General features: G+C 42.1%; 1 protein-coding gene across 1 annotated transcript; it reads right to left on the bottom strand.

The window, feature by feature from the left end:
* Positions 1-211: 211 nt before the first annotated feature.
* LAMP5 (lysosome associated membrane protein 5) lies at positions 212-13,124 on the bottom strand. The gene is made up of 7 exons (XM_088478052.1): positions 13,093-13,124; positions 12,000-12,743; positions 11,607-11,779; positions 11,117-11,248; positions 10,616-10,721; positions 5,768-5,956; positions 212-2,250 (listed from the first exon to the last, which is right to left on the bottom strand). Exons 2-7 carry the CDS (start codon positions 12,055-12,057, stop codon positions 2,072-2,074), a joined length of 837 nt encoding a protein of 278 aa, XP_088334178.1. The 5' UTR covers positions 12,058-12,743; positions 13,093-13,124; the 3' UTR covers positions 212-2,071.
* Between the last annotated feature and the right edge of the window lie 9,419 nt (positions 13,125-22,543).

Raw genomic sequence — 22,543 nt, 5'->3', positions numbered from 1 at the left:
AGGAATGGGGTGGTTAGGTACGGGGAGGTAAGGAATGAGGAGGTAAAGAATGGGGAGGTAAGGTATGGGGATGTAAGGAATGGGGAGGTAAGGTATGGGGAGGTAAGGAATGAGGAGGTAAGGTATGTGGAGGTAAGGAATGGGTAAATAAGGTATGGGGAGGTAAGAAATGGGAAGCAAGGAATGGAGAGGTAAGGAATGGGAGGTAGGGAATGGGGAGGTAACGTATGGGGAGGTAAGGAATGGGAAGTAAGGAATGGGGAGATAAGGTATGGGGAGGTAGGGAATGGGAGATAAGTAATGGGGAGATGAGGTATGGGAAGGTAAGGAATGGGAAGGTAAGGTATAGGAAGGTAAGGAATGAGGGGTTAAGGTATGGGGAGGTAAGGAATGAGGATTTAAGGTATGTGGAGGTAAGGAATGGGGAAATAAGGTATTTGGAGGTAAGGAATGGAGATGTAAGGAATGGGAGTTAAGGAATGGGGAGGTAAGGTATGGGGAGGTAAGGTATGGGGAGGTAGGGAATGGGAGGTAAGGGATGGGGAGATAAGGTATGGGGAGATAAGGTATGGGGAGGTAAGGAATGGGGAGGTAAGTTATGGGAAGGTAAGGAATGAGGGGTTAAGGTATGGGTTGGTAAGATGAGATGTACAGTAGATTGCTCTCACAGCTTTGAATCCCAATGACAGCGGTTTGTGACTTTGGACCTGTCACATCATATCTCTTTGTCCAATGCACCAACAACTGGAATGGAAGCATCTGCAGGCAGGAAAAATCTATATAGCGAATTCTATATAAATAGCACTGTGTAAAAATGTATGTACTATGTACAAATAAATAAAATAAATAAAAATAACTATGAAATTGCCTAATGATCCCCAATGAATAAAACAAAGATAAATATGGTCTATTGACCAAGTTGTCAGGCTAAATGTAATAGCCTGCAATCTTCAACAGCTGAATAATGCAGGCTATTACATGTAGCTCGTCATGAGGAAGAACAACGCACCAAAGCTAGAGATACAGCCACAACTTGCCAACCTACAATGCAAACAGGGGTGTTGTATTTTCAATTGTTATATATTGTTTTGCAATGTTGTAGCGTTAGTTCTCTTAGCCAGTAATAGTATCCATATATAGAGGGACCCTACATATTCCTGAGCGTTTCAGTGTAAAGATCCATTTTATACAGATTATATTCTATATAAGACTATTATGTATATATTTAAGTGCCAATTGCATAGTTTGTATTTTAAAAAACAGCTAAATTATTTTGCTAACATTTTAGCAATTTACAGGAACACCACTGCTGGGCTGATACATTTAAAACAAATATTTAAAACCTAGGACTGTTTCAGGAGATTAAGGACTTCTTGCAACTATGGTTACTTAAAGTACTACAAATGATTGTAAGGACCAAGACAGTCATCTTTTTGGGTACAATTTTCCAAAAGGAAAGCAACACACAGCAATCCATATCTGAAAACAGTGTGATGTCATAATGTAAAGGATTACACAGTAACATGCAGCATGCCCCCGTACTCATCATTATACAGAATATTTCTGGTTTTCTTGGCAAAAATTACCGTCATAGCATCAAAATTTCTATTTGCTTCAACATAAATATTTAATACCTATCTAGTAGAAAAGCGCGGATGGTAATTTTGGTGTTTACAATTGCCTTTAGAAAACACTGTGCAAAGCTTAGTATTATTTAACAATATTTATAAGTTATCTTCTCATAGATATTAGCTGATTATAAATATATAGATCATGCATAGGTTCTGCAGTAGAAGAATGCAACTAGTAATGTATGTAAATATGTCCTTTAAAACAAATAATATTCATAAGAGCTATACATTGATACCGGCATGGGCGCCACACTGGAACTCTAGAGCATAGTGCGGTTTTCCAGTGCAGAACTAGGAAACACTACCTGCACATCACTGCTAAGTGGGGGAAATGTATACAGGATATAACTTACAGGAAGATAATGGAGGGGATATCAGGAAAGTGCTGTTGGCTTTTCTACCTGATGATCATTGTGCCTTGCATTTAGTAAGTCCTTTCTCTATCCCATGTGCTTATATAGAGATCTGTCTCGTGGGATCTGCACTTGGTTGGATGTCATCTTATGGTGAATGTGGTATACAGCCAGGATGATCACAATAGCCAGTCCTAAAGTTATGCCTAGAATAAGAGGTAACATTTCTTCCAGCTGTTTCCTCTGATCTGTCAGACATTTGTACTCTAGAATGAGAGAGACATCAGTAGTAAGTTTGCAAGACCTAAATATTCTCTAAACTCAGTTTAAAAGATATGTAAGACCATCAACCATTGGCTAGGATTCTTGGCCAGTTATGGAAAACATATCATGGTTTCAGTATAAGAGTTTGACATGGGGTAAATGTTTCAAACCTTCTAAGTAGTGTAAGTGGACCAGTGGAGAAGTTTCCAATAGCAACCAATCAGCTTCTAGCTAGTATTTATCAAGTACATGCTATAAAAACGGTAAAAGCTGATTGGTTGCTATGGACAACTTCACATGTCCACCTATCCACTCTTTAGAAGTTTTGAAACATTTGTTTAGTTTTAATATCTTATAAAACAACACAATTTTATGAAACCTGAGGAGCTGTATTTACTTTTACAGACCAACATACAGTATATAAGTGTTATCACCACAATAATCACAGTCATGGCCCACCTGGCCATCTAATTTGCAGAATAACCGCAACTTTACAAGGTGGGACTTTATAGCGCATATATACCATGATTAAAATGTCACCAATTTGCACCAGCTAATATAACATAATGTAAATATAATTCCAGATATTAAGGAGAATTCAAGACAGCCTTTCGTGTATTTCAAGCAGACTTACTTACTGCACACTAGTGTCTGTATGGAGCAAATGTTCATAAATAGCTGCTCTTTACTCCACCTGCAGAGCCAGAACTGCCGCCATTGTAGGTGGTGCAGCTACGACAGGGTCTGGAGGTGTGGAGGCCCCGAAAATTGCTGTCATCTCCCTCACAGCCCCGTGCACCACCATCATCCACCAGGGCCCCTGCTCGACTCAGAAAAAAACATTGCAGAGGCCTTTTCTTAGCCTATTGTGGCTTTACTGCACAATAGTCAGACTGCTGAATGCTCAACAGAGAAACCATGACTCTTTTGTTTTTAGAGTAAAGTGGAGGCCCGGGAGGCCATAGCACATTCACTGGACAGTTGCCCAATTTTTGCTATGGGGCCTAATGATGCACTGTTTCACCCCACTGTGTAAGTTACTCATTATTTTATATTATTTAAAAGTTCGATTACATCCCACAAAATCTCCAAATCTTACATTTTTTTGTGTGATTGTTTAAGGTGCATGAATGTGCAGTGAATTAGAGCCCTTGACCCACACAGGTCCTTCCATTGTCCTGTCCTTGTTTCACATTTCGGCGCAGTTCATATATAAAGGTGCATGTTGAGCATCAGATAGACTTGCTTATCCAATATGATGCGATCATAAACAACTTCTATCTCTTTTAGACGGCCCATTCACGGTGCGATAATGTAGCCGATCTGATGGATTGGTACGATATTGCACCGTGTATGGGCCTGATTTCGTACAAAGCGCGCTCCCGTGGGGTCGTACATCGCATCGCCTGATCGCACTGCAGAACCATGCAATCAGGGGATGCGATGTGCGATCCCATGATTGCTAGGCGGGTGAGGGGAGGAGCCGGCAGATCGGGCGGTTGGCCACCCGATTGCACCATGTGCGCGGACCGCCCGATATGTCGGACGTCGGATCCCCCATCGCCTCATCGCACCGTGTACGGCATTTGTTTATTAGCAGACATTACAGCTACAGTACTCATAACCTATTCTTGTAAGATGGAGGAAGGATGTGTGTTTGTTGGCCTTAGTACCTGTGTACTAATGAACTGTGGGCCTGATTCAGACCCGGTCGCTATCTGCGTATGCTCGCTAGATGCGTATGCAAATTTTTCAAAGTGATGCCACGGGAAGCGATCGCTCGCCAAGGCATAAGCACGCCCACCATGTCTTAGCGTGCGCCCACTTTGTGCATGCATGCGCCCTATCGCACAGGCAGAGCCGCCCACCAGCAACACGTCATATCCAGGAAGTGTATTAAAACATTGGTACATCGAGCACCATTGGATGCTAAGGCAGTGCTTGCGGTTGCTTTACCCTACCGCAAGCATTGCGAGGAAATCAGTGTAAAAAAATGGCAAGTGACGTGTACTATGACGCTGCCTTTTAATTATGCACGCCTCTAAAACGGCTTTGAAACACCCGGGCACGCCTGCATTCGCATCTCCAAATCCCCGTTATTAGTGTCCTGCCCCTGTTACCACATTACCCAGGGCTGCCTTTGCTGGGCGAGCGAACGGTATGCGATCGCAGTGAGTAGTTCGCGCACGCGCAGAACAAAGCGTGCGCATGCACGTATGCAGAACATCGGGCCGCTTGCGAGTGCACGCAGGCCCGCTGAGAGCCGCTGCGGGCCCGGGTAATAGGGGGTGTGGCCTAATCGCGGGAGGCGTGGCCACGCCCCCTTTCCGGGGGGAAAAAAGATATGCAGCGTCGCTGCACGCTGGGGAGAGGGGGCGCTCTGAGCCCCCTCAGCCCGGTGCAAAGCCAGGGGGGGGCGCGATCAGTGTGATCGCTCCCCCCACAGGCTTAGGAGACTGCTGTGGCTGCTGCTCAGCAGCCATGAGCAGTCTCCACTGCAGCTCAGCACACGCTGTGTGCTGGGCTGCTGTGAGGGAGGGGGAGCGGCGCCGGAACCGGGCCCCTCAGGAAGCCCGGGCCCCGGTAATCTGTACCCGCTCCCCCCCCCTCTCGCGCCCCTGAGTGCACGCATATAGCGAACGGGTCTGAATCATTCCCTGTGTGTCTTCCCAGTTGTACAACACTACAAAACAATTGGTGCTGCATAAACAGAATGAAGTATACATTGGCATACTGTACAACGTACACTTTGAGAGTGATTATGAGTCAGACACAAGTGGCTGTATTTGTCTGATGCCACGGAAGCCTCAAGTACAGTACTTCCTTATACTATTGCCAGTTTCCATAGGGCTAATGCCAGGAATCATACTGCCACCACTCAGTTCCCATCCTGCAATGCCCATTTCACGCAAAGCGAGATCTGACAAAGATCTGTCCAATAGTGAGATACCGAACAATGCGTACATTTGCTCATGGGCATGCGCTAAATGCCAAATCTTTCTATTTGCATCTGTACAAAGAGATCCGTCAGATTCATAATCAGCCCCTTTATGTATAACACTATGGGGGGAATTCAATTACCCGTGGAAAATAACTGCATGTAATAACGAGAGGTAGCCTCGGGGTTTAACACCCAGGGCTATTCAATTAGCCTCCCGCATTCGCTCCTTAACCTTGTTAACGCACGCTGAACATGTGCGTTACCACTGGCTATTGGGTGCTAACGCACAGGATCCGTGATAAGTTCACGGACCTGTGCGTTATCACCCAATAACTGAACAGTTAATGGGGGTTTCTTTTTGGGTCTCAGGAGACCCGTAAAGAAATCCCCAATAAGCAGGGCTAATACGGGTCTTCAATCAATTAGCACCCGTTCAGTTACCGGGGATAATTAAATCCGGCCCAATAAGTATCAGCCTACTGTAGTTTACACCTGATCACTATTGTATAAATGATGCAGTCAAGTTTCCTAATTTGTGACTAATAATGATAATAAGTGGTAACGTGACAATACTGTACCTTCACTGTAGACGAAATCACTCTGAATATCAAATGGCTGAATGTGGACCTCAGACAGGTACAAGACCACGGTTTTCTTCTGGTCAGTGGAAGTCAGGCTGACTTTCTCTGTGGCCTCACATTCATAGGACATCCCAGCCGGTGTGACCATCAGAGATATGTGGTGGCTAGTGGCAGTGTGCTTCCCAGCTAAGGATAATAGGAGATTATCAATGAGTTTGTATTGTGCCAAGTTATAAATATCATTAAAACAGTTTTGTGAGAATTCTTTTATTTGGAGGATCTATAACTGTATGAAATCTACACCTACTGGGTTCAATCAGGGCACTACCAGTGTGGAGTTTGCATGTTTTCTCCATGTTTGTGTGGCTTTCCTTCAGGTGCTCCTGTTTCCTCCCACATATTAGTAGGTTATTTGACCTCCGACAAAAAATAAACCCTAGTGTGTATGTGTATTTCCATGTGATAGGGAATATAGATTGTAAGCCCCATTGGTGCAGGGACTGATGTGAAGGACTGAGATATTCTCCGTAAAATGCTGCATAATACTGTATGTGTGGACTATATAAGTAACTGTTAATGAATGAGTAAAATGTATTGCATAATTATCAAACTGAACTTTACAATGTATTCATATCACTGTGAAGCATAAAAATACTGACAATGGTCCTCATTTAGGAAGCACAATTAGAGTCTGATGGAGAGCTGTAAATTGTCCTGTCCTTTGCTCCAAAGCAACATGCATGAAAATACTGCATACATTCACATATACAGTATGCACAGCTGTACACATCTAGAGATCCTCCAACCTCTGTGAGAGTATAGTAGCATGTGCACCCGGTTTGCTACAGGTCATCAGCATCAATGAGTACTTAAACATGGCAAATACTGGGTGTAAAAGACACGTCTCCTTATGGCCATATATTTGCTTATGTCCAAGACTGAAAAAGACACATTTGTGAAAACACGCCCTTCATGACAAGACCCCTGCATGTCCCCAAATTCCGTCTCTTCAGTTGAGTCAATGGGCCTGATTCAGAGCCGCTCGTAAGCGGCCGCTCGTTCGTTCCGAGCGATGTTTGCCCAACTGCGCATGTGTACAGATCGTTATACGCATGCGCGAACCAGTCAGTGCGGTCGAAATTCATGTGCTCGCAAAATAGCGAATCCCTGATAATTTGAGTGACAGGAGTAGGCGTATGTGGGTGGTAACGGGGGAAGGTGCTTGAAAACGGGGAGTGGAGATCCGAACGCACGGGTGCTTAAAGGTCAAAACGGGCGGTTTATGGGTGTGCATAATTAAAACTCGCAAAATTGTGGTAGCAAAAACCAACCCCAAGAATAGCGAGCAGTTCATACCCTGGTCGATGTACTCGATTAATCTAATAAATAGCGGACATGACGTAGGATGCGAGCGGCCAGGGGGTGTAATTTTTAAAAAAACGACCGCAAGTTTTGTTCGCTCGTTCAGACCTAGAGGCGTGAACAGTCCGCAAAGAGCAAACGGTTGATTTGAATAGCCACCCCTATTTTCCGAACGAGCGAGCGCTAATTGCGTCCGGCTCTGAATCAGGCCCAATGTCATCAAAGTGCATATTACTCTGCATAGCCCTTTTTGTGTGCACCCATTTTCTGACCATGCCCAATGTGAATATATGCGAGACAGCTCCATAATGGGCATATAATCAACTCTGCATCAGCCCTTTGATGTGCAGCATAAAATTTTTTCTGTGCATGTTGATTGCCTGTCCAACGCATCAAAGGACACACCTACCCTTTACTCTCTGTGTTTCCTTAACCTAGAAGAGGTCCAACCTCCGTCCACTTTTTGGAACACCTTTTTACTTTTTATTTTTCTTATAAAATAATTGTTAGCTTAGCCTGAAACTAATCATGGGTGTATGGGGTCATACAGTAAGCCCTGATGGTATTATATATAGTACTTTGTGAAGATTTATAAGACATTGCTCAGTATGCAAATTGAAATGGACTTGTCTGCTGAAGGACTACATGGAGGCAAAGGATGATCTTAATTAAGTATAGGGAAAGACATGATTACAGCTATGACCCCCTCCACACATCAAGGAACACTCCTAAAAATGCACCTCGCCTTTTTCTCATCTGAATAATCCGGCACAATAAAGCTCTAAATACATGAATTTCCCAAAATAACCCCAAATCCTACCCTAGGTCTGTACGGTGTGCAAAATATGTTCCCTCTGCAAATGCTACATCATGCACTATAAAACTTGCCAGAAATTAAGGCACACAATTGGACCAACATTGAGCCTGCATTGCACAGTGGGCATTCTGCACCTGAAGCTTCTGGCTATTCCCTGCATTTGGTCATGAGGCAGTGATGAGTATTATGGCTGCTTTTCATATACTCATGTGACGTGCTGGCTCTACTGAATTTGATGGCTGTGCTTTGAATACTGGGCCTGATTCAGACCCGCTCACGAGCGCTGAGTGCTCGCAAGCTGGTCGATGTTGGCCCAGTACGCATGCGCACGACGGAGCCGGGTCCGTCGTGCGCATGCGTAAGACCTGGATAGCGACGGGCAAACCGTCGCTCCGGGTCTCGTACCAAAGGGGGCGTGTTGTCGATGTTGAGTGACAGCACGCCCCCTTCGGTGGGCGTGCCATGGGCGTGGCTGCCCAGACGGAGGCGTTCCCATAGGAACGCCTACCGTCTGGGACCGGCCCCACTGACATCACAAGTGATGTCAGTGGGAGTGCTTTCAGCTCTGTTTGAGCCAAAAGCATTCTAGGGCTTGCGGCAACGAGACCCTACCACAAGGGTCTCGTCGCAAGCCCGATGGTCGCGATGGTCTTGACCATCGCGACCATCTTCCTGGCCGCTCGCTATAGCTGTGGGCGGTCACCCACAGCTATATGAACGGCCAGGAGGCCGCTCTAAAAATCAAGAAGGACGGCCCTGATTCAGAGCGAGTGCTCTGTTAGAGTGTCCGGCTCTGAATCAGGGCCACATTTTCTACTTTATTGCAATTTAACGGGTGGTGTACTGGTACTATACACTAGTGGCTGCCCAGTTGCCCACAATGACATCGCTTCTGTCAGCATTGTTTTTTTATTTGAGGTGTTCTAGTTGTATTGCTTTGCATAGGAACCCTGTTGCAGGAGTGGCCCATGTGACTAGCAGCGCTATACAGACTGGTGGCAGCAGCGATTTCACCCACCACTCACACCGATGTTACTGTGTGCCCTGTGCACAGACTGCTATGTAGCCTATCCTATTCATCCACCACTCACACCAATGTCACTGTGTGCCCTGTGCACAGACTGCTATGTAACCTATCCTATTCATCCACCACTCACACCAATGTCACTGTGTGCCCTGTGCACAGACTGCTATGTAACCTATCCTGTTCATCCACCACTCACACCAATGTCACTGTGTGCCCTGTGCACAGACTGCTATGTAGTCTATCCTATTCATCCATCAGTCACACCAATGTCACTGTGTGCCCTGTGCACAGACTGCTATGTAGCCTATCCTATTCATCCACCACTCACATCTATGTCACTGTGTGCCCTGTGCACAGACTGCTATGTAACCTATCCTATTCATCCACCACTCACACCAATGTCATTGTGTGCCCTGTGCACAGACTGCTATGTAGCTTGTCCTATTCAAGTAACTGTGGGCCCATAACACCTCTCCCCCTCACCCCTTACCGGCCACACGCATGGTGCCACACATATCTTTTGCATTGATGATGTCAATAAATTTTGTTTTTGTCATTGCTCAGCTTCAATTTGACAATCAGATCAGTAGTTTTTGTACCAACCTCAAAACAAACAGACAGACACAATGTACTTACTATATTAGTACATACTGTATATAGATATATACACAGTATATATACAGGATATGTGTGTATATCTAGACATGATATATATAGAAGTTAAGTACAGTATTGAAATATTGACAGTTGGCCTTAAGAAGTGAACATGATCTCCCAGATAGACAGATATACTGTATGTGGAATATAATCTGTAACAATTTCCATTTTTAAAGTCACTTAAACGTGAACACATTATAAAAATTTTATCATGGTGAAGATGATACAATAATAATATATAATAATAATAATAATAATAATAATAATAATAATCATAATCATAATAATAATAATATTATAATTTTTTTCTATACAAGTGTAAATGGATGTGAAAATAAGGCCCCATATGGGAGAGCTAGGGGCAGAACCGCCAGTGCTGCTTTGCGCTCAGCAGAACCACTTGAACATCTGTTGGTCGCACGTCAGCAGTCTCTGCACAATATGACTCAGCCACTGCAGCTACAGTAACCTCCTCTGACCATATTACCTTCCATTTTCTTCTTTTACGATATATGTGCAGGTTTCAGTGAATTAAATAGTTTTTTTTCCTTGCAATATGTGTAATTAAGCATTTTCATGCCATGTGCCACTTTGCAGGGACTGCAGTAAGTAAAATGCAGCAAGCTAATGGTGGAAGGCAAAAACCGCTTTAAACTGGAGCTCATGTTGTGTGCTAGACCAATGTGAATGGAGTCTATAGTAAGTCTAGTGGTCTACAATCTAAGTATTTAAGCTATAATTTGAATATAGTATAAAATATATATAATAATGTACAATATACATAGCCTTACATATAATAATAAAACATAATATAGTAATATATATATAGAGAAAAGAGAGTCTATATGTATGTATGTATGTGTGTGTCTATATATATATATATATATATATATATGTATATATATATATATATATATATATATCTGTAGTTTCTATATATGGGGCCATCTGTATATGTGCTGCAGTAGCTACTAATACTCACGTCTTGCACCATTTTTGAAGTTTGTTCGTTCTGACAAGTCATATAAAAACTGAACTTTGTTCATTTTCCAGCTCCTTCTACTGGACTTTGTGGAATCCTGTCCATCCTATCAATAAAATCAATTACCGATGAATCATTTATATATATTTTTTAAATTGTATTTGTACAGCCATTAACACACATTACATAGTTCTATATTTCTACACATTTTTCTATACTTATAGTTTTATATACATAGTTCTATATCCATATGCTGCATACTGTGCAGCTAACATAGATAGCAGAACTCAGCGCAGATATAACATTGGGTATAGTGAATAATACAAAGGTGGAGTTCCTACTGCATAGAAAGGGGGAGGATAGCTGAAAACTTTTATTCTAATCATACATTGCCTATTTTACTGGTATATTTATTGATTCAATGCAATACCAATTCAGTCTGTAACTGTAACAGTTTATTTTACTTCAATAATGCAACGCTAAACGATTATCATCAGTTACCTTAATAAAGAACAACTTCAGTGTGTAAGATTTGTCTAACCATGACAAATGCAGCTCAGACTCGTTACTCCAGCACTTTCCTCTAATGTCAGTGTCTCTGGGTAACTGAATGTTAGCATCTTCCAGATTCCACTGAAACAGACAAATAATGACACTGTTGTAGCACGTAATTCACTTACAGCTATAGAATATACTGTACACATTATACTCTATCATTACTGTTCATAATAACTAGAGCAAATGGATTTTATTTTACCACATCTCATTTCCATCCTTAAAATACTGTTGTTGTTGTTTTTTGTTACAGTATGTTAGTCCCCAATCATACAGTAGCATTTGATAACAGACAAAGGGCTTTGATGAGCAAATGTAATAAATAATCTTAGTGGACATTGAATGTGAACTAGAAACGGTTTATTTAAACATAGTTATAGTAACCCTCAGCAGGTATGTATTTTAGCAGTTAGTACACCCATAAATGACTACTTACGTCCACATCGTTACTGGAAGGGACTTCATAGGGAACAAGTATCTTAGCTGAGAATTCTGCCATAAGGCAGGTGGTCCCATTTTCCCGAATTGCAAAAATATTTTTCTCAGGATTACTGGATAAACCTGAGAGATTCTCAACCTCCTGTTCTGCCACGTTAGGAGCAATAGAGTCTGTCAAACAAAGAAACAATATCGTTCACTGTCAGATCACATAATGTGCATAGTATCCTGCAACGTTGTCACCGTCTGCTATAGCACATACTGCAGTCTTGTCATAGACATTACTGAACATCCTACTAAGCTGCCACTTGTAAAGTACTCTAGTACTACCTTTTACAGATAATGTTACATGGCATTCATTACATAACCATTAATTAAACACAACACTTACATAAAATAAGAAGGCATACTTGCAGTCCCAGGACCTGAGTACTGCTCCTGCAATGCATGTTCGTGAAGACTTTCTTCAGTGCTGCAACAAATTCCAAAAAGAGTCTTCAAGCTGCTCCCGTACAGTTCAGAACTAACACGAGTCGCAAATGAATGTAGTAGAATCCGAACCCAAATCACTGAAATCCACATAGGACTCTACCCGGTCCTCGAATACTAAGCGGAGTTGTCCAAGGTGTTGAATATTGGTATAGGGCTCTCCCGGTCCTGGAATATTGTAAGGTGATGGAACTGAAATAGGTAATAGGGCTCACCCGGTTCCTGGAACGCTCAGAGGAGATGTCCAAGGTGCTGAAATGCGCTATGGGGCTCTCGCAAATCCAAGATTACTCAAATGAACTCTCCAAGGTGCAGAAATCGTTATAAGCTCTCCCGAGTCCTGGAATAGATGTCCAGGGTGCTGAAATAGGTAATAGTAGAGCTATCCAAAGTGCTGAAATAGGGTATAGGCTATACCGGTCCTGGAATACTTAGAGAAGCTATCTAAGGTGCTGAAATAGGTCATAGGCTCTCCGGGTCCTGGAATACTCAGTGGAACTGTCCAAGGTGCTGAAATAGGTTATAGGCTCTCCCGGGTCCTGGAATACCAAGTTGCTGGAATATATGTTAGGGCTCTCCCGGATTCTGATCCCAAGAGGGAATTCCAAGGTGCAGAAATAGTTATAGCAGCAAGCGCGAATTCCCTCTGCATCCCAGGGGAACACATAAAGGGAGATTAGTATTAACAATGACTCTCCGTGCTACTCGATGTCTCACACGAAATCTGTGCAGTCACATGCTTTTCAGCGCTATTGTCTCAGCAAAGATATCACTCATACAATAAACTGTAAATCATGTTTAAGGCTACAAAAATTAGCTACAAATTATTGTATATCGCGATATATGAGCTGGCTGAAAATGTTTTGGAACTGCATAGGGTCTGCGTCGTGAAAATGAGTCCTATGCTTCTGAGTATGATTCCTATTCAGGCATTCTAGCCTATACCAACACATAGATGCGAGGAATATACATTAGCTCAGGAGTTCTATACTCACCTCATATTGCTGAAGCAAAGTCTGTACACAGTATCTGAAAAAAAATAACTAACGCCCCCATAGAAGAGGTGGCAGGCAAGATGTACAGCGAGCCTGATTATTCTCACATACTGTCTTGGGCGATATGATGTCTGCAATTTCTAATGCAGCTGCGAGTCAGTATATCGTTTTCCAGATATCATTTAAATCACTTGTTTGACAATTGGAGGATGTATTGTATACTGTGAATACTGCAGTCTAATGAGGTGTCAATTGATTAATCTCCAATCAGTTTGCATCAATGCGTTGTGCGCTTTATGAATCATGCAATAAGTCTGCTCCTTTACTAATGTTAAATTAGGTTTGCTACAGTACATAATGTAAAGTTATAGACATTTTTGCAGTGCTGAGAAAATTGTTGATTCTTAAATATTTGTGATTGAGCCTTGTTACATAGTGTTGGTGTGTCCCTTATGCAGTGGTCATTATCTGTGACCTTGATTGTCCTCTCAGCTTTACGGTTCCATGCTTCCTGCTCACTTTACAACTTCAACAAAAGAAACATCTAAACACAGAATCAGTTATATTAGTCACAATGGAATTTCTGAAAATATATATATTTTTTTAAACAAAACAGTAGTTTAAAACTTCTATATTTTTTAATTTTATTTTAAGGATTAGGGTATTCTGTTTCTTTCTGACATGCATTGCTATATTTATGGGCTGTTGCTGAGTTAATATTAAAGTATTTTAGATTTCAATACATCCTTACAATGTTATATGTGTAGAACAAGAAGTAATTCTATTCATGGGTAAGAATACAATTCAGTGTACAGATGTGCCCTCATACACTGTGGCTTCAGTCGCCTAACAGGTCCCAGGTAACTCGTACCATTCCAGCTCAATATGTGCATCTTATTATAAATAAAACAACTGGAAGTGACAAAATTACTTTGCTAGATTACACTGATCAATTTGATGTGCATCAATTGCAAATTAATTTTAGGGGTTATATTTACTAAAGTGCAGGTTTTTCAAAAGTGAAGATGTTGCCCATAGCTACCAATCAGATTCTACTTAACATTTATCTAGCACCTTCTAGAAGATAATAGCTAGAATCTGATTGGTTGTTATAGATAACAACTCCACTTCTAAAATCCTGCCCTTTAGTATATATTCCCTCTAATCTGTATACTAAGTGCTGCAATGCAGCGGCCATAAAGTTCTGTTGTGTTTCATCTGGGACTCAGGGCCAGCTCCTCACACGTTCTGTCAGTGCGGCTGCCCAGGGGCGCCGGGTCCGACCAGAGATAATCCCCACAGGTATTATTAAGGTGCGGGGGAGGACACATGGAAGGAGCGGGTGGAGGGGAAACCCGGGATAGCGCTGGGCACAAAGACACCTAGCGCGGCACTGCTGGGACTTTGTACATGTTATAAACTAGTTCCTGTGCAGTTAACGTCACAGCCCAGCATCTCTAGTACACTTTGAGTGGTGTTTTGCTGTGCCTGCGATACGAATAAGAAGCAAAATGTTGGAGGACACTTCTGTAGGATGATTATAGCCTGCAGTTGAATTATTAAGGAACATATATTAAAATCACATGCTCATCTGTGCTCTAATACATTGGGTGTTGCCTGCCAATGTTTATTCAAATATAAGATTTTATAATGAAAACATATTACAATTCTTTAGTAAATATCCACTAATTCAGGTATAGTAGAAAAATATTTAATAAAGAGTGATAACTTTAAAATTTGAGATATCGTTGGTGTAATTAAGAATAATATACAGGTTTTTTTAAGTGTAAATGACATTTATTGAATTTAAATCCTGACCTACTGTAACAGAAATGTTATTATGTGATTATTATTTGAACTTGTTTTGCTTATTTTTTAAGGACTTTGTGGAAAACTTAGTGAAAAGCTGGGCACACAATCATTGACTGATCATAGCTTATGTGATATAAAACACATGAGTTATGAGATTTTCAGGAAAAGTAGGTTTTTCCTCGTTTTCTGATCCCAACTTGGCGAGAGGAACCGAGTTGAATCCAAACTGCACCTCTCTACCATGCACGAAAAAGTATATAAATATTCTTTACAGAAGGCCTAGTTAAATGGACCAGGGGGTAGACTGACACATTTCAAAGGGCAATAGTAATTAATGCTAAACCCCTTAGATTTAGCATTCATTTCTATTGCCCTTTGAAATCCATTTGTAAAAGCTGCTGATGATCATACTTTTTTGGCTTCTCTCACCCATCCCCATCCTCAAGAGATCCAAGCACCAGCACATGGGCTGGTTGTGGCAATTGCAGTGGGATAAACAAAATTGGATCCCATGCAAAGGATGCAATCAGCACCAGGCTATGATATAATGGGATGGTCACCCTGTGTTAATGAAACACAATCCTGGTTACTATGGGGCCAAATTACCTGTGTTAATCAGGCCTGTGAAAAAAAGAGGACTCCCTGCCCTAGAAAAATTGGTTCTGTGCTGAAAGCACTTGGGCTGCTCCCAACAGGTGTTGGGGTAATAAATAAATAAATAAATAAATGTGATAAATCAGTATGTTGCATGGCAACATAAACTACTACCCAGCCATAAACTATTACCCAGAAATACTACTGCAGAAATATAAGTGCCAGCTCGTCCTGGCATCAAAAGCCCACTGGGACATGTAGGGCCACTAAACAAATACCCTCTTTTACAAATTTATTTATACTACTCCTTGCGGAGCACCATCATGAATGATATGCCTGGAGGTCTCTTGCTAACTAACCAATACCATACCTTCCAACATTTTAGACTGAGAGGACAGAACATAGATGGCAGAGCATTGCATCAGGCCCCTGATACATGTCACATATGGGACTTAATAGCACGTCATGCTCCCATTGATCAGCAAGCAGGGGGCTTGCCCAGTGCTTTCCAAAGCTGCTGGGCTGCCCGCAGCCTGTCTCTAAACTGTAAAGCAGAGCATCAGTGAAAGAAAAGCATGCCAGGACAGTGCCTGAAAAGTGGGACTGTCCCTCCAAAATCACAGTTTTGGAGGCTTGAGAGCTCCTTTCCTCTCTTTAGTCAGAGTGTGAGAAAAGCGCCAGAGAAAAAGTGTAGAAGCCGATAAAACTCACATGGATATTTTTTGAGTGTTGGGTCATGTCATTCTAGAAACTAAAGTCCCTTTAAACTTTAAAAATAAAAATGACAAACAATGTTACTCATCACACTGATGATGATGAATGTTGTCTTGAGTATGCCGTTACATTGTAATACACTCAAAATGTCTCTCGTTGAGCTTTAAGCATATCTTCATGCAGACACATGTATGCAGACATATTTAGGTTTTTACTCCTCCCTCCAGTAACCAGCCACGCTGACTGCATCTCCTCTGCAGTATCTGCAGGAAAATATCACACCAGGCATCCAGAGGCTGCACAGAGATTGCATCTACCGAGCAAGTGTAAAATATTTCCATCTGACACTACATGAGCACCTCAGCGGGCAGTTTTTTAAAATTACTATTATAATTATTATTATTTATTATTTAGTAATAGCAGTAGTAGTAAGGGAATTGTACTTTGGGTATAATTATTTTGACATACCCATGTGTGGGCAAAAGGTACTATTAGCCTTATCATGAGTAGGAACAGAGAGCCTTATTCAGCTTGGATCACACCCACTCGGTGCAAAAATAAAATATGCAAATGAATGTGATCGCGCAGCGATTGCAGCACTATACCAAGATTCCCACCAGCTTATAAAGCGTATCTGCTGCATTCGCTTTTGCAATCGCAGTGGCCGATTTGCACACACGCGCTTCAGTGCATACACATGTGCAGAACGCAAACATCGACTGGGTGCATGCGTCCGCAGACTTGCGATTCCAAGCTGAATAAGGCCCAGAGTACTGTACTGTTGGAAAAATAATTTGTGAACACAGGGCATATTTGGCATACTTGTGTATGGGCACAGGGCAATTTTGGCTTAATCAAGTGTAGGTACATGGCAATTTTGGCATAATTGTGTCATAGTGCACAGTGCTCTATTCACATGCTGTAATAATGAAGACACAATGTGCTATTGGTATGTGAAGGGTCATCATGTTGTTATATTTCTGTGAGAATACAGGGCACTGCTGGTATAATGTATGTGGGCGCTGCTGGTATAATTTATGCTGGGTACTGTTGGTATGTGGGTACTGCTGATATGTGGGTACTGCTGTGTTGCGGCCATTAATGAGATCTGACCACAAATTTGTTGCACCTTGGTCTTAATCTGGTTCTAGATACACTTTAAGTTGGACACAGATGGTGTAATGGTTAGCATTACTGTCTCACAGCAATGAGGTCATGGGTTCAATACCCACCACGGGCCTAACTGTGTGGAGTTTGTATATTCTCCATGTGCTTGCGTGGGTTTCTTCCGGATACTCTGGTTTCCTCCCACACTCAAAAAATATACTGGTAGGTTAATTGGCTCCCATCAAAAATGTACCCTAGTGTGTATGTGTGTGAGCATGTGGTACGGAATATAGATTGTAAGCTCCACTGGGACAGGGACAGATGTGAATGGCCAAATATTCTCTATGTAAAAGTGCTGTGGAATATGTGTGCGCTATATAAATAACTGGTAATAATAATAACATAAACATGACAAACATACACACTATACAATCTTGACATTTATATGTACATAACTTTTAAAGTGATTAATGAAACAATTACTGCATCCTCTCTGTCTGACAACCTCATCCACTGCTGCCATGGTGACCTCACACTAAAGTAGGGGTGGGGAACCTTTTATCTCTTCCGAGGGCCATTTTGATATATATAATAATAATTGAGGGGCTATAACCCCTCCATGTGATGTCACATGGGGTGGCGATACCACAATCGCCGGTGATTACAGCAAGTGAGCCAGGGCAGCAGTGTGACCGTCTGAAGTGTCCTAAGTACGCTCCAGGCGGCACTGCTGCATAGATTCTGGCTGCAGGGTGCCATTCTAGACACCAGCTAGCCAGATGAGGCTAGCAGAAAACAGCTCTGAGGGCCAGACCAAGTGATTCCAGGGGTCTTATACAGCCGCCGGGCCTGAGGTTCCCCATCCCTGCACTAAAGTTTACAATAATGAAATTGCTTTGCTCTGATTGACTGTGTGTGAGCTGCAAACAGTAAATTAAATTATAAAAAGTATTGCTGTAATATGGTACTTAAACTCAACCCAAGTCACTTGCAGGTATTTCAGGAAAGGCTTACTCATAAATACATGGGTACCCTGAACAACAAGTTTAACTGTTTTAATTACCACAGTAATATAAATAGTAGCAACAGTTCTCTAACAGAACATCTCAATAAATAATTTTAGGATTAATTCAAATTCAATGCATATCCAAAAATATTAAAAAAAACAACAAATACTTCTGGCAGCAGTGGGCAAGAACACAATTCTTCAACACACCCCTCTTAGATGGAGACCTCTCTTGCCTTCTGTTCGTTATTAGAATGGATTGTCTGGAAACCACTCACAGTAACACTTAACTTTAACTCTATGTTACAGAAAATGTATTCACACCTTCCCACTCACTACCAAGTCAACAAATAGTTTTGAATAACTTCTATATGCTATGCAATCGGAATTGAAAGCATTTCAGCCTCCTTTTTCTTTAGGGCAACTCATTGTAAACCCTCCTTTTGCCCTAGTTTCCCCCCCATACCACAAGATCTTCCACTATTGATGCCCTCTTCTGTGGATGGATTGCTGATTTCACAAAACACTCTGGAGTGGTCAGGTGTTAATAATTTTTGTTTTGTTATTTTTATCTATTTTTCACTTTGTGCTAGTTACTATATATCATTTTAGTCTAAGTTAGATTGGTGAACTGGCTTCACTAATGTTAGGCTACAGCTTTTTTGCAATTAGGTGACATCTGTTGTCTTCATACCTAGATGTATCCTTTGCACTAAGCCTGACTTCACTTTGCAATTGAGCTATTTATTCCAAAACGGTTGCAGTTTCATTTGATTCCTCTGCTTGTATCTGTTTCCTAATTTTCCTCATGTGAACCAAGAATAAAAGTTAATAAAAATCTAGGTCAAATGCATAAATGGATGCAGTCATATCATAAAGTCCTTTGCTGAAATATTTAATTTTGTTTTAGTTGTAATTAAATGGTGACCATCTGCCCTTCAACTGTCACTCTGGAATATAGCCGCTATACCTAATACAACATTTTTCCCTGACTTTACCTACTATAGGTTGACAATGGTTTTGCAGTAGATACTTTGAGAAATTGATGCCCCCGATACACACAATCTGTTCTAACAGCAGGAAACATATAGTTAAACTGTGACCCTTAGTCCTTAGTCCTTAGTCCTTAGTCGGGGAGGAAATATTTTGTTTTGTGTCTATGAGTATGTGGCCTGGCTGTAAAAGTGCTCAATTCCTATGTGACCTGGATTCATGAATTACATCTCTAATAGAGATGCACTTGATAACACAATCCTGCTCCAGTGGTTGGACTGAAGCAACTTTGGGCCTTATGTATTAGCCTGCAAGGTGCAGGCGCGATTCCGACGCTAGGCCCATATCTTTAAAGCAGCAATAATTTAAAAGGTAAAACTAACCTGATTTTGCCTTTTCAATTATTACAGCTTTAAAAACATAAACAGACTTACCAGAATCTTCTCCGCACTGCATCTCTCAGGCTATTACAAGGCCCTCTGTGCTTTTATATGTCCCTACTCATTCTGTTATCTTTGATCTTGCTTCCGTTACCCTTCTCACACATGCAGCCATGTGCTCACTAATACAATCATGCTAGGGCACAGAACACTGATTCCCACAATATCAGATCACTCACCTTCTGTTGCCAGAATTAAACTGTCTCACCGGTGTATTTGTGGGATCTGCTACCAATCCGTTTATTCCATGACAATGTTTAGCAGCACCCAGTTCTTTCGTGGGTTTGCTTTGCTCGCCACGGGTTTATATTCCCCCTCTATGCCCAAGTGTATAGTAACACTGGTAGTGGTCCAGCCCTAAAGCAGCGGTCACATGGTTGTGACGTCAGAGGTCTTTTCTTGGTTCTAGTAACAACCATGACCACAAAGAGTAATTTGAAAGATCTTTTAAAAAATATTAGGAGACCTGAAATAATAATAATGGTGGTAGACAGAACATGACATGGTTAGTAGTACTCACTTTAATATACAATGTGCAATGTATATTTGCTAAGCAGGAGCATAGCTGAGGAGGGAGCTTCCCATAGGTGTTCTCACTCCATTGAATGCTGCTCGGGGCAGTAATCGCAGTTATAAGCTGTGCACCCTGTGGAATCTCTCTCTTGCACATTTATTCTGTTAATTTAAGTAAAATGATCAGAATATACTGTATAAGTCAGATCCTAGATACTATACATAAATAAAAGCAGTGCCAAAGGAGCTACCCCTTAATGTCAGATAGTGCATCACTGAAGCATTCCATTCTCCCAATGGGAACTCCATACCCCAGTGTGGTACTGCCACTGTTTTCTCTTCCCTTCAATACTCCCCCGCCTGCTGTCCATACCCCACTTTCACAGTTCAGTACAGGGAGAGGGGGAGGGGGGCGCTATGATATGCAGTTTCTCCGGGCGTCATGGTTCCACGCTACTCCTCTGGCTGTGATGAACCGTGTGGAGTCCCACCGCAAAAGTGACAACCAGCACAGTTTTATGACAGAATGGACTGGTCATGGTATAACAGGAAAACCCTCAATGTGGGGTCCAAATGTCATATTGCGGCACAGCCCCAACCTGTTCAACACAAAGAGGAATTCTCTAGGGCAATCAAGCCTGCAAAAGCAATGTAGACACCCCCAGGTCAAATTAGTGCTATGTTGTAGCATTGGGGCTTTTCCCAATACACTCTGCTTGTTTATAGTAAAAAATAGTATTGTGATATGTAGCACTACTGATCCAAGCAAGGGGATGGGTACGGGATCCTGGCAGCCAGGATGCCAATGGTCAGAATACCGACAGCGACATCCCGACAGTCAGAGCCCTGACAGATTTTGGTAAGTAACCCTAACTTTACCCTAACCCACCTTTCCCATAGCCTAGTCCTATCCCTCCCCCTGTAGCCTAACCCTCCCGCCGTAGCCTAACCCTAACCCTAGTGCCTTACCCTAACCCAAAACCTAACCCTAATACTCACCGTTGGGATGTCAGCGGTCGGGATTCTGGAGCTGGGATTCAGACTGCTGTTAGGATTTCAACGCCGGGATTCTGACAGCTGGCATCCTGACCGTCAAGATGCTGACTACATCCCCAAGCAAGCACTGGCAGTCATAAATTGCTTGGGTATGCCAGTGCTTGTAGAACTAAGGGTGCCAACATTCCAATGGCTGCCAGAGCATATTGACATATATACTGTAGAGCAAAACAGTGTTTGTCACATACAGATGCGCCCTGTTACATCATTGCTGATCGCGCTACATTTGTGCGCACGCATCGTGCCATGCGATTACCCATGGCTGCATATGCTACGGTATGCTATGGTGCGCACTGCGATCGCACCACGCAATCCTATGGGGTCGTGGGTGCAAACGCAGCGTGCATATCCGTTTTCTTGCGCGTGACTCCCGCCATGCATGGCGCGATTTGGAGAAAACTACATTGTCTCATTGGATCTTATTTACAATTAAATCAAAATGCTGTTAGCAAAGGACGAAGCAGATCTCACTGACCAGAAATTCATTGGTAGAACATCCAAATATATATAGAATTATCCTCTTATTCACCAGTTTCTGTGCCATTATTGCTCTTTGTTCCCCTGGAGATAAATTGCTTTTGCTGCTTCAGGTTTTCCTCTTTTTATGGCTTTTTGGCAAATAATTCACATGCTACGTACTGTGTGTATATTGCTACAGACAGTCACAGTGCCAGCATTGCAAATACTGTATGTGGTGTAGCCAGGACTGTCATTAATTAGTAATAAATCACCTTGGGTATGCCAGGCAGAGTGTATGAAACGGGGGCTGTCCTCAGTAGCAGAGGAATATTACTAGTAGGAGATGCAGGTAGCAGTCCTGTGAAAGCAATGAGACACTGCATACTGATTGTCATTCATTGTACACACTGACTGTGGGGAACTGTAGGCGTTGACTGAGCAGCACTTGGAGAGAGCTCTTGGGCGGGAAAGAAAAATAGAAGAAGACTGAGATACCAATGTGTGATAACAGCATGGGGTACTTTTAACATTCAAAGATGGATTCTACAGGAAATATGTGTATTTCATGACAAATATTCCCGCAAGGACCTACCAGCTATACAGCATCTACAACCTACTTGCACTGAATATGCCAAAAATCAGAGCCAAAGCCTCATGTAGCATCTACTTCTGAGTTTTGAAGAGATGAACTCAATTAACAACGAAAAAATGTATCCAACTCTGTTTTATGATTTACTTACTGTATATTGGGCTATTT

This window comes from Taudactylus pleione, unplaced genomic scaffold (assembly GCF_031769625.1).
Source record: "Taudactylus pleione unplaced genomic scaffold, aTauple2 ptg000206l, whole genome shotgun sequence".
NCBI lineage: Eukaryota > Metazoa > Chordata > Amphibia > Anura > Myobatrachidae > Taudactylus > Taudactylus pleione.
The sequence above is the reverse complement of the archived record's forward strand: the minus strand, read 5'-3'. Positions and strand labels throughout refer to the sequence as shown.